Raw genomic sequence first — 13,336 nt, 5'->3', positions numbered from 1 at the left:
TCTTTGGTGCCCTATGCTACTGGCATAGGGTGTGACGGAAAGTACATACATGAGCAGGAACTTTGTATCGGGTGCAAACACTGCATAATTCCCCACCCAGTGAACAGGAGCAGGGACAACTAAAAGGAGTCCCTGCTCCTGAAATGCACCTGAAATAGATAAAAATAAATGGGCTTCATTTACTAAGAGTGTCAGGTTTTTACTAGTGGGAAATGTTGTTTCAGACTTGCAGGATTCCTCTCTATTTACTATGGAGATTCACAGATTTACAAGTCGGGAACATTTTCTGACCAGCTTTTTCTAGGTGGAAATTTCCAGCCATTTATCCACAGGATTTTCTGTGAATTAATTAATAAATAGGACATGTCGCAGACGCTCTGCACCAAAATAACCCAACAAAAACTGGTCGGTTTTAGCTTAGTAAATGAAGGCCATTGGGTTGGAAAACTTCCAAATTTTAAGGAAATTTAAAGAAAATTTGATTCATTTAGAATTGATTTACTCTTCTCTAATATTCACCTCTGGGACCAGACCCTATATCAAGAATAGGGGTCCCTCAACTGCATTTTTGCCTAATAAGGTAGACGTCACCTGCCTTATCATGGCATAGGATGTATATAGAGGTGATCGTCACACCTCTGGCTATTTCCATAGCTCTTATAGAACAGAATAGAGGGAACAGTGCACATGAATTACAACTTCTATACTTTTTTTTTTAACAGGGATGAGGTGGTCACTTCATCTGGCAAAATTAAGGTTGGGGTATCCATTCTTGACATAGGTGCAAGACCCATAGGTGGGATGTACAGACCTTAATGGAATATCCTTTTGAAATAACTAGGGAATACCCCTTTCACAGTGGATTCCAGGATGCATTCCCTGAAGTATTTCCCTGAAGTATAACTACATAAATATTCTCCATTCACTCATTATTTTTAAAAGAAACAAGATAACTAAGAATTTATAGACTTCCTATATTTACTTCATAGAGAACAACTTTTTTCATTTAAATTTTTTTTTTCATTTTGGAAGGAACTATGTTGTATAAAATGTATCATAGGAATGTTATAACTGAAATCTTTTGGAGTGGCTCACGAATGGAGCACTTACCTAACAAAGAGCACCAATGAGGATTTATTGTGTAAAGGATACAACACGCATCCCCCGCTCCACCGGGTCGGTAATTAAGAGGCCCCTGGGAGCGTATATCTTTTCATTCTGTTCTTGGATGTATTTGGAGATTTTCTTCAACACCTTCAATATTAAAGCAGAGATTAGTCAATATGCTGTGATCCTGTATTTAAGATGCTGCATGGGAAAAGCATCACAATGAGCCCCTGAATGGCCACTCTTGGAGGTTACCTGGGGGATGTGACACTGTCTTACTAAACAATAGCCACCCACGGAGCTTATTTAAAGCACAAACATTTCCAGTCAAGTCATGCATTGTATAAAGTTTTGCAGCAACGGGAACCTAAGGCATTGGGAAGGTCCCAAAGCCGTCCCCCCTCTTGCTGAAATTCTACCTATTTAGCCAACCATTATCAACGTCTTTCTTTTGTCTTCGAGATCTGGGAACCTGTCCAGATTCAGATGTAACCAGTGCACTTCACTGTAAAGAGTCGATCCGGACGCTGTATCAATGGGGCTTCTGGGAGCTCTATGGTGAGTCTTAAGATGATGTGGGGGACACACACTGTGCCAATTAGGAAATATAATCATAATACAAGGACAAAAAAGCAGGAAACTAATCACTCGAGTCAATGATTTCCTTATACTCAGAGACATTGAATGCAACGTAAACCCAAAATGTATAAATTCCCAGCAAATAAGTAAACGTGATGAAAGAATTTGAGGAAAGTTTTGGTGGCAATGTCGAAAAAGTGGACGTAAATGGGCAAAGATTTCTAACATATCTTGTGATGATATTGCTTTGGCCAGCGATCAAGTGACATGGTATTGGAATCACTGATGTATTATGATGACAGAAATCAATAGGGGGGGGGGGTGAGTAAGTGGGGGGGAGGGTTGGGGTTGCTACAGATTTTAAAGGTAAATGAAAAAGAATTTAGCCCATTTCAAAGTAAAATTTTAGTAGTTAGAAAATGTTCTTAAAGGTGGATAAGATGTCTGATCGTGGGGGTCCGGCCACTGGGATCTCTGGCCTGGCACCCCAGTAATCCACATGCACAGAAAGAAACTCTGCTCCGTGCCAACTTACAAGTGATCGCAGCCATCACGCCCCCTCAATATGTCTCCCATAGACATTAATGGAGGGGGTGTGATGACCACAGCCGCCCAAAGCCTAGCACAGACGGCATTCTAAACATAAATGTTCAGAATGCCGGGGTGCCGGGCTGGAGATCGTGGTGGGGTTCTAGTGACTAGACCCCCCCCCCCCCCGCAATCAGACATCTTAGCAGCAAATAGGGTGCTCAAGAAAAAAACCTATACTCATCCCTTCGCTCCCAGTCCTAGCTGAAGTGCCCCAGTGACATCAACCTAAAACACTACGTAAAAACACTACGTACAGGCCGCTGCAGCCAATCATTGGTCTCAGTGGTAACGTGCAAGAGAAAAAGCATATGATTTATGTGCCGTATATATGACGGAGCAGGACAGAGCGATTAAGGTAAGCATAGTTTTTGTACTTTTTATCAGACAGGACCATGAGATGGGACAGTCACCTATAATTTACATTATTATTGCTTGGATACGTAAATAAGTGCATCTATATATTTATAGAGAATATACCAGTGATTATTCTGTATGTATCCAGAGGGACATTTGGAATTGTATCTCCTTTGGACATAAAAAAACATCAGTAAAGTGAGCATCAGGAGCCAAGGCATAACTTTTTAGTTATTCCATTGGAATAGAACAGGGGGAAATTGAAATCCTGGACCTTTGGTGGGCCTAGAGGACTGAATGGAGACCTATAATACTGATGTTTTCCTATGTGGAAGAGGAGCCATTGGACCAGATGGGTCATCAAGAAACGAGCCCGGAATTACCTGTTACAGTCAACGTTACTGTAAAGAGCCTTTTAGGATGCTCTATTATTGGGGCTATAATTAAATGTAACTAGAGTAAGATTAACCAAACTCAAATCTAACTAATCGCCTTTGTTTTGTTTAGTCTTATAAAAGTCCTTCCGCTTTTAATCCTGGAATGAAACAATACAGACTCTCATTCCACATTTCTCCAAGGAATTGGAACACTTGGAAAGCAGAACGACTTTTAAAAGACTAAATTCATTAACGGCCAAATCATTAGATTCTGTTCAACAAATCATAATGTAGATTCACTCAACTCTAACTGGGGCTTCTGGGACCTCTCAGGCCAGTCTTAAAGGATATTGTAGTTTTGCAACAGCCGGAGGCACACCATTTGAAAAACATTGGCATATATGCATGTACAACATACATGCCAGTGTCATCTTGATCCGTGATGCATTAAGATATTTTAATGCACTTCAGAAGTTGAGATAAATCATCTTCACACAAACCTAATTTTCACATTACTTCGTAATCACAGGTACCAGGGATGCTATAAGAATAAATAAATAAATAAAAAATGTAATAAACAACTATTATTATTATGCTATAAAAATAAACAAATAAAAAATGTAATAAATAAACAATTAGTATTATTATAAAAAAAAAATTACTATTCTTAGTAGTAGTAGTAATTAATAATAATAATAATAATAATAATAATAATAATAATAATAATAATAATATAGTCTTTGGTGCATTAATAAAATCAAGATAGCCATGACTACATATGTGTCTTATTGCAGAATAAAATTTACTAAAAATAAATTCTATTCCCGTAGTACCACTAAGTTGAAGCGGACGTTACTCTGAAGTGGTAAGAGTAAAAAGTTGGAATTATAGGGGGTGCAGAAGTAGTCGTGGTGCTTAAGGGGGCCCAAAGGCACCTTTTCCCTATAAGAAAACACCATTATTATGAAGGGTGCACAGTAGACATGGGGGCCCTGTTACAGATTTTGCATTGGGGCCTGAAAGCAACAAGTTACACCTCTGGTAATAGTCCTATATTTATAATGTACAATAGGGTGAGTATGATTTCGAAAAAAAAACGAACTAATATCTATGTACCAAATGAATGATGACATCTGTTTTATAATAAGGTTCACTACATAGAATCACCTTGTACTATAAAACCATTCATGGTCGTAGCAGAACTGACAGCCTGTTGTGCGAGGGGCTGTAAAAAGGGACGGTGGGTCCCCCTTGTCACAAATAGTAACTTTTCTCAGTATCAACCAAGGCTGGAGCGGGAATAGAATCGGCTGGGAAATTAATTTTCAAAGTACAAAAGGTTGAGTTTGCTTTGGAAAAGTGCCCAGATCGACAGTGTGATAGAAGAGATTGGGCAATTATCCCCTCGAAGCTTAGCCCGCTGAGTGGCTGCATGTTGAAACAACCTTTCCCAAGCATTTGAAGGAAGGATTAAATCTGTTCACCAAGAACAAGACAGATAATAATGTGAAATACCGAGTCTGACGTGTGACTCCATCCTGCTCTCAAAAGTTTAGTTGTGTCGATCTTGGAGCGAGTTCAAAGCTGTAATGTTGCACGGAGACTCGGTGACTCTCTGCAAACTCAAATCCTATTTTATACAAGCCAAGTGTCCTTCAGGAAAGAATCAAAATGGAACCCAATTTCCCACCAACAACTTCCTCCGGTGTAATTCGGATCAGCTTAGAAGATATACAGTGAAAAAAGAAATGGAACGTTAGAGCCGAAAAACTTGGCAGAGCGGAGGGTACTGATATGGATATAACATGAGAACATGCTAATCCTCTTTATCTTAAATCAGCCAGATCCAGGCTACTAGAAATCCCTATGTAAAAGTTTGCAAAACCGTACTGAGCTAGAAGATTCTAAGGCTTTGCTCACACGGTGGAATTTACGCCCAGAATTTCACTGCAAAATTCCACAGCAGAATTCCGCAAATTTTCAGTCACAGGTCTTGGGTCCTTCAACAGGATAAAGACTCAAAACATACAGCTAAAAACACCCAAGAATAGAAAGGAGCCAAACATTGGACTATTGTGAAGTGGCTTCTATGAGCCCTGATCTGAATCCTATAGAATTTCTGTGAGAGGCCGGGTTCACAAGGCAGAATTCTGCAGACTGACAAAATGTGCCATCTTATGGAGCGAAATGCATTCCATGAGGAGTCAGCGGTAAGAAGGAACATTTTCATTCTTTCTGGGGACAGCAGAATCGAAATTCCCGTGTGAGAAAAATCTGGCACAGAAATTTCGCTGTGCGCAGCAGAATCCCATTGAATTCAATGGAAATTCTGCCGGGTGAACATAGCATAAGAAGCTAAACCATGGCGTCTTGAGAAGACACCTTCACACCTAAGACTGCTGGAACAGGATCTTATGAGGAGAGGGCCAAGATATCTGCAGTCTGGAGATGACACCTCACACCTGAGACAGCTGGAGCAGGATCTTATGAGGAGTGGGCCAAGATACCTGCAGTCTGAAGAAGACACCTTCACACCTGAGACAACTGGAGCAGTAACTTATGAGGAGTAGGCCAAGATACCTGCAGTCTGGAGAAGACACCTTCACACCTGAGACATCTGAAGCAGGATCTTATGAGGAATGGGCCAAGATACCTGCAGTCTGGAGAAGACACCTTTATACCTGAGACAGCCGGAGCAGGATCTTATGAGGAATGGGCCAAGATACCTGCAGTCTGGAGAAGACACCTTCACACCTGAGACAGCTGGAGCAGGATTTTATGAGGAGTGGGCCAAGATATCTGCAGTCTGGAGAAGACTCCTCACAACTGAGACAGCTGGAGCAGGATCTTATGAGGAGTAGGCCAAGATACCTGCAGTCTGGGGAAGACACCTTAGCACCTGAGACATCTGGAGCAGGATCTTATGAGGAGTAGGACAAGATACCTGCAGTCTGGAGAAGACACCTTCACACCTGAGACAGCTGGAGCAGGATCTTATGAGGAATGGGACAAGATACCTGCAGTCTGGAGAAGACTCCTTCACACCTGAGACATCTGGAGCAGGATCTTATGAGGAGTAGGACTAGATACCTGCAGTCTGGAGATGACACCTTCACACCTGAGACAGCTGGAGCAGGATCTTATGAGGAGTGGGCCAAGATACCTGCAGTCTGGAGAAGACTCCTTCACACCTGAGACATCTGGAACAGGATCTTATCAGGAGTGGGCCAAGATACCTTCAGTCTGGAGAAGACACCTTCACACCTGAGACAGCTGGAGCAGGATCTTATTAGGAGTGGGCCAAGATACCTGCAGTCTGAAGAAGACACCTTCACACCTGAGACAACTGGAGCAGTATCTTATGAGGAGTAGGCCAAGATACCTGCAGTCTGGAGAAGACACCTTCACACCTGAGACAGCTGGAGCAGGATCTTATGAGGAGTAGGACAAGATACCTGCAGTCTGGAGAAGACACCTTCACACCTGAGACATCTGGAACAGGATCTTATCAGGAGTGGGCCAAGATACCTTCAGTCTGGAGAAGACACCTTCACACCTGAGACAGCTGGAGCAGGATCTTATGAGGAGTGGGCCAAGATACCTGCAGTCTGAAGAAGACACCTTCATACCTGAGACAACAGGAGCAGTATCTTATGAGGAGTAGGCCAAGATACCTGCAGTCTGGAGAAGACACCTTCACACCTGAGACAGCTGGAGCAGGATCTTATGAGGAATGGGCCAAGATACCTGCAGTCTGGAGAAGACCCCTTCACACCAGAGACAGCTGGAGCAGGATCTTATGAGGAGTGGGCTAAGATACCTGCAGTGTGGAGAAGACACCTTCACACCTGAGACAGCTGTAGCAGGATCTTATGAGGAGTGGGACAAGATACCTGCAGTCTGGAGAAGACACCTTCACACATTAGACAACAGGAGCAGTATCTTATGAGGAGTGGGCCAAGATACCTGCAGTCTGGAGAAGACACCTTCACATCTGAGACAGCCGGAGCAGGATCTTATGAGGAGTGGGCCAAGATACCTGCAGTCTGGAGAAGACACCTTTATACCTGAGACAGCTGGAGCAGGATCTTATGAGGAATGGGCCAAGATACCTGCAGTCTGGAGAAGACACCTTCACACCAGAGACGGGTGGAGCAGGATCTTATTAGGACTGGGCCAAGATACCTGCAGTCTTGAGAAGACACCTTCACACCTGAGACAGCTGGAGCAGGATCTTATGAGGAGTGGGCTAAGATACCTGCAGTGTGGAGAAGACACCTTCACACCTGAGACAGCTGGAGCAGGATCTTATGAGGAGTGGGACAAGATACCTGCAGTCTGGAGAAGACACCTTTATACCAGAAACGGCTGGAGCAGGATCTTATGAGGAGTGGGCCAAGATACCTGCCGCCTGGAGAAGACACCTTCACACCCGAGACAGCTGGAGCAGAAGCTTATGAGGAATTGGCCAAGATACCTGCAGTCTGGAGAAGACACCTTCACACCTGAGACAGCTGGAGCAAGATCTTATGAGGAGTGGGCCAAGATACCTGCAGTCTGGAGAAGACATATTCACACCTGAGACAGCCGGAGCAGTATCTTATGAGGAGTTGGACAAGATACCTGCAGTCTGGAGATGACACCTTCACACCTGAGACAGCTGGTTCAGGATCTTATGAGGAGTGGGCCAAGATACCTGCAGTCTGAAGAAGGCACCTTCACACCTGAGACAGCTGGAGCAGGATCTTATGATGGGTGGCCAAGATAACTGCAGTCTGGAGAAGACACCTTCACACCTGAGACAGCTGGAGCAGTATCTTATGAGGAATGGGCCAAAATACATACAGTGTGGAGAAGACACCTTTACACCTGAGACAGCTGGAGCAGGATCTTATGAGGAGTCGGCCAAGATACCTGCAGTCTAGAGATGACACCTTCACACCTTAGACAGCTGGAGCAGTATCTTGTGAGGAGTGGACCAAGATACCTGCAGTCTAGAGAAGACACCTTCACACCTGAGACATCTGTAGCAGGATCTTATGAGGAGTGGGCCAAGATACCTGCAGTCAGAAGAAGACACCTTCACACCTGAGACAACTGGAGAAGGATCTTATGAGGAGTGGACCAAGATACCTGCAGTCTGAAGATGACACCTTAACACCTGAGACAGCTGGTTCAGGATCTTATGAGGAGTGGGACAAGATACCTGCAGTCAGAAGAAGACACCTTCACACCTGAGACAGCTGGAGAAGGATCTTATGAGGAGTGGGCCGAGATACCTACAGTGTGGAGAAGACACCTTCACACCTGAGACAGCTGGGGCAGGATCATATGAGGAGTGGGACAAGATACCTGCAGTCTGGAGAAGACACCTTCACATCTGAGACAGCTGGAGCAGGATCTTATGAGGAGTGGGCCAAGATACCTGCAGTCTGGAGAAGACACCTTCACATCTGAGACAGCTGGAGCAGGATCCTATGAGGAGTGGGCCAAGATACCTGCAGTCTGGAGATGACACCTTCACATCTTAGACAGCTGGAGCAGGATCTTATGAGGAGTGGGCCAAGATACCTGCAGTCTGGAGAAGACACCTTCACATCTGAGACAGCTGGAGCAGGATCTTATGAGGAGTGGGCCAAGATACCTGCAGTCTGGAGATGACACCTTCACACCTTAGACAGCTGGAGCAGGATCTTATGAGGAGTGGGCCAAGATACCTACAGTCTGGAGAAGACACCTTCACACCTGAAACATCTGGAGCAGGATCTTATGAGGAGTGGGCCAAGATACCTGCAGTCTGGAGAAGACACCCTTACACCTGAGACAGCTGGAGCAGGATCTTATGAGGAGTTGGCCAAGATACCTACAGTCTGGAGAAGACACCTTCACACCTGAAACATCTGGAGCAGGATCTTATGAGGAGTGGGCCAAGATACCTGCAGTCTAGAGAAGACACCCTTACACCTGAGACAGCTGGAGCAGGATCTTATGAGGAGTGGACCAAGATACCGGAAGGCATGTTCAGTCTAATTGAGAATAAAGGAATTATTGGATTGTACCGACTGCCTAAAAATATTTCACTCATGGACCATCATTTTTTTCCAGGTCAGATTTATTATTTTGTTCTATAAAATAATTCTTGTGAACCACAATTTACAAGCGATGTCTGATTTTCATCAGTTAATTCTCAGTAAATTGTTATAAATTATTACTTTTGTCAATTTCAAGTTATTTCAGAAAACATTGTGGGTTTTTCTGTCTTTAACGGAAGAGGAACAGCAATTTTGTCCATGTCTGTATCTTTTTAGGCCTCGTTCACATCACCATTGTGCTCCACTAAAGGCAGCTCCATTGCAAAATGATAGTTGGGCGGAGAAAAAAATATTGTATGTCCGGTATTTTTCTCCGCTCAACTCCCCTAAAATAACGGACTCCTGATAGACCCCTTCAATGGGATCCGTCGATTCCCGGCATTGCCTGTTGTGCTCCATCCCATGCAGGGTTTTAGACACAAAAAAAGAGCCTAACGGACCAAGAACGGGGCGGAGCACAATGGTTATGTGAACCCAGCCTTAGATATGTATTGTGGTTAAAGGGTTACTCCGGTGGAATTTTTTTTTCTTTTTTAAATCAATTGGCTCCAGAAAGTTTTGTAAATTACTTCTATTAAAATGTCTTAATCCTTCCAGTACTTATCAGCTGCAGTATACTCCAGAGTTGTGTAAAGCAGCTGATAAGTACAGTTGTGAATTTATTTTCTGACCACAGTGCTCTCTGCTGACACCTCTGTCCATGTTATGAACTGTCCAGAGCAGGAGAGGTTTGTTATGGGGATTTGCTCCTACTCAGGACAGTTCCTGACATGGACAGAGGTGGCAGTAGAGAGCAAAGTGGTCAGACAGAAAAGAACAACTAGACTTGGAGCATACAGCAGCTGATAAGTACTGGAAGGATTAAGATTTTCTTAATTGAAGTAATTTACAAGTCTGTATAACTTTCTGGAGCCAGTTGATATGAACAAATTGTTTTCCACCGGAGTACCCCTTTAACGTTTTCAGAACAAGGCAGAACCACATACCTTCTCATAGTGCGTTTCCATGCAGAGGAAGATGAAATAGGCCGTGGCACAAGCCAAGCACCCCTCCAGGTAGGAGCTGCCCCCGATCTTCTCGGCTTCCATGTAGTACATGTTGAGGGTCTTCACCGTTTCTTCAAACAGCTGCTTTTCGATCTACAGCAGAAATCATACGGCCATCATTAAATCCGCCCCCGTACTATTCCAGCATGTTTTATTTATATATATATATATATATATATATATATATATATATATATATATATACATACAGTATAGATTTATTGTTTATAAACCTCAGTATATACACTACATACCTAAAGTAAGGCAGAATATAGAAGCGATTTTGAAAGTTATCACAGGAATAGCTACGTTCATCTGGGGTAGGTGATTCAGTTTGTTGTGCTGGCCTTCTATACCCACGTTAAGAGAACCGGTTTTGTTGACACCACCCCTGTGTATCCAGAAGTAACCCAATACTAAATTGGTTGTACAGCATAAAAAAGACATGGCTGCTTTCTTCCAAATGCAGCACCACACCTGTGCACAGGTCGTGTCCGGTATAGCAGCTTGGCTACACTGAAGTGAATGAGAATGTGGCATTTGCATGGAATTTGGACCCCCACCGGTCTAATATTGATAGGTCATCAATAAGCTGGGGTTTGTCTACAGCAACCAGTGTGTCTCCAGATGTTGCAAAACTACAACTCCCTGCATGTCCGGACAGCCAAAGGAGAGGAAAGCAGGAAGAAACAAAAAAATTTTGCACTAAAATTCAACAAGTTCTATCCTTCTTCAACCATGACATGTTAAAGAGGAGACTCCATAGTCATGCACGCTCGTTTAATCTAATTGTGCATTTGTTTTGAATTAACACAGGGTAGCAAGCTTTGGAGAATAAAACAATCGAAATTCAACAATCCCAAACCCTTTCCACCACTTTGTTTGAGAAGAGTCAGGAGACCCCCTATAGGCTAAGTTTCTACTTGGTCTTTTTGTGGCCCAAAAAAAGCCAGAAAAATACGCCTGTGTTTGGCATTTTTTCTTGTGTTTTTTTCTGGCGTTTTTCGCCTTTAAGTGGAAATTGCATTTTTGGCCCCTTTGACGTTTTTTTTAAAAATTGTTGGGTACCAAAAAAAAAAAAGGATGCAGTAGTGATGGAAAAAAATGTATTTAATGAAATTCATATTTTTTATAACACAGTTTTTAATTAATTTTTAAACATGGATCCGTTTATGTGGGCGTGCAGGGCACTAAAAATGTAGCCGACAATAATAAAAATGTAGTGTGTGTGTTTTTCACTTATTTTTCTTAGTTTTTTTTATATTTTTTTAGTGGTACTACTACTCCCAGCATAGAACATACTGTTCCATGATGGGAGTGGTAGTTCCTGTACTAATAGACAGATCGGCCCGGGTGTCACTCCTGACACCCAATGCGATCGTCCATAATATAGCAGAGTGGCGGAGCAGCTCGATACAGCGTTCGCATCTCTGCACTATACTCCGGCCGGCCAGTGATATGAATAAAAATTTACCTCACTCATTCATATTTTCTGCCCAGAGTGGGGATTGGCCGGATGGTGGCAGCCAATCACAGCTCTTAGAGGGAAATATGAATGAGTGAGTGGCCGGCCAGAGTACAGAGCAAAGATGCGAGTGCAGGCGAAAGCCGCTCTGCATCTCAGGGATGAAGGATGATCGCAGCGGGTGTCAGGTGTGACACCCACTGTGATCTGTCTTTAACTGCAGGTACTACTGCTCCCAACAAGGAGCACACTTTGCTCCATTAATAGACAGATCGCAGCGAGAGTCACTCCTGACACCTGCTGTGATCGTTCTGTATAATGTATAGATGCGGCGGCTGCTCTTCTATGGTCCCCTGCACTGCAGCATATATATATATATATACACCTATTTATATTTCCCATAGAGAGTTGTGATTGGCTGGAACCATCTGTACAATCACAGCTCTCTGTGGGAAATATGAATAGGTGTATATATACGGCAGTGCAGGGGACCATAGAAGAGCGGCCGGTCGCATCTATAAATTATACAGAATTATCGCAAAGGGAGTCAGAAGTACAGGTACTACTACTCCCATCATGGAACAGTGTGTTCCATGCTGGGAGTAGTAATACTGCCTTAAAAATGGAAAAAAAGAAACACACACACTACATTTTTATTATTGTCGGCTACATGTTTAGGCCCCCACCCGCACACATAAATACCGTATTTATCGGGGTATACCACGCACCGGCCTATAACACGCACCCTCATTTTACCAAGGATATTTGGGTAAAAAAAGTTTTTTACCCAAATATTCATGGTAAAATGAGGGTGCGTGTGTGCGCGTGTATACCCCGATACACCCCCAGGAAAGGCAGGGGGAGAGAGGCCGTCGCTGCCCGCTTCTCTCCCCCTGCCTTTCCTGGGGTCTAGAGCCCTGCTGCCGGCCCTTCTCTCCCGCTGGCTATCGGCGCTGCTGCCCGTTCTGTCCCCCTGACTATCGGTACCGGCGCCCCATTGCCGGTGCCGATAGCCAGGGGGAGAGAAGCGGCGCCGACAGCCAGGGGGAGAGAAGGGGCAGCGGCACCCTGTTGCCGGGGTCGGGTCCGCGCTGCTGCAGGCCTCCGGCGTGCGTCCCCTGCGTCGTTGCTATGCACAGCGCGGCGCACTGACGTCATGCACCGCGCCGTGCAGCGCATAGCAACGACGCAGGGGACGCACGCCGGAGGCCTGCAGCAGCGCGGACCCGACCCCAGCAACAGGTAATTATGCCACCGGGGATGGGGGGAGGCAACGGGGCAGGGCCGCTTCTCTCCCCCTGGCTATCGGAGCCGGCAATGGGGCGCCGGTACCGATAGTCAGGGGGACAGAACGGGCAGCGGTGCCAATAGCCAGGGGGAGAGAAGGGCCGGCAGCAGGGCTCTAGACCCCAGGAAAGGCAGGGGGAGAGAAGCGGGCAGGGACGGCCTCTCTCCCCCTGCTTTTCCTGGGGGTGTATCGGCGTATAACACGCAGGTAGACTTTAGGCTAAAAATTTTAGCTTAAAAAGTGCGTGTTATACGCCTATAAATACGGTAGATCCCTGTTTTAAAAATTAATTAAAATTTTGTTATAAAAAAGATAAATTTCATTAGATACATTTTTTTCCATCACTACTTTTTTTTTTTTTTTGTTTTTCTTTAATGGTACCCTACAAAATGTTTTTAAAAAAGGTATCTCCATCACTTTTTTGGTTTGCTAAAATC

General features: G+C 44.2%; 1 protein-coding gene across 1 annotated transcript in view; it reads right to left on the bottom strand.

Annotated features, from left to right (window-relative positions):
• The window catches only part of GOLGA7B (golgin A7 family member B), a 52,815-nt gene that overhangs the window by 13,144 nt on the left and 26,335 nt on the right, over window positions 1–13,336 (bottom strand). The window contains exons 3-4 of the mRNA XM_056531164.1: window positions 10,087–10,239; window positions 1,153–1,254 (exon numbers count right to left, since the gene is read on the bottom strand). Coding sequence (XP_056387139.1) covers window positions 1,153–1,254; window positions 10,087–10,239 — 255 coding nt within the window. The remainder of the gene's footprint in view (window positions 1–1,152; window positions 1,255–10,086; window positions 10,240–13,336) is intronic.

This window comes from Hyla sarda, chromosome 7 (assembly GCF_029499605.1).
Source record: "Hyla sarda isolate aHylSar1 chromosome 7, aHylSar1.hap1, whole genome shotgun sequence".
Classification (NCBI taxonomy): Eukaryota; Metazoa; Chordata; class Amphibia; order Anura; family Hylidae; genus Hyla; species Hyla sarda.
Note: the sequence above shows the minus strand (reverse complement) of the source record. Positions and strands in the feature narration are given on the sequence as shown.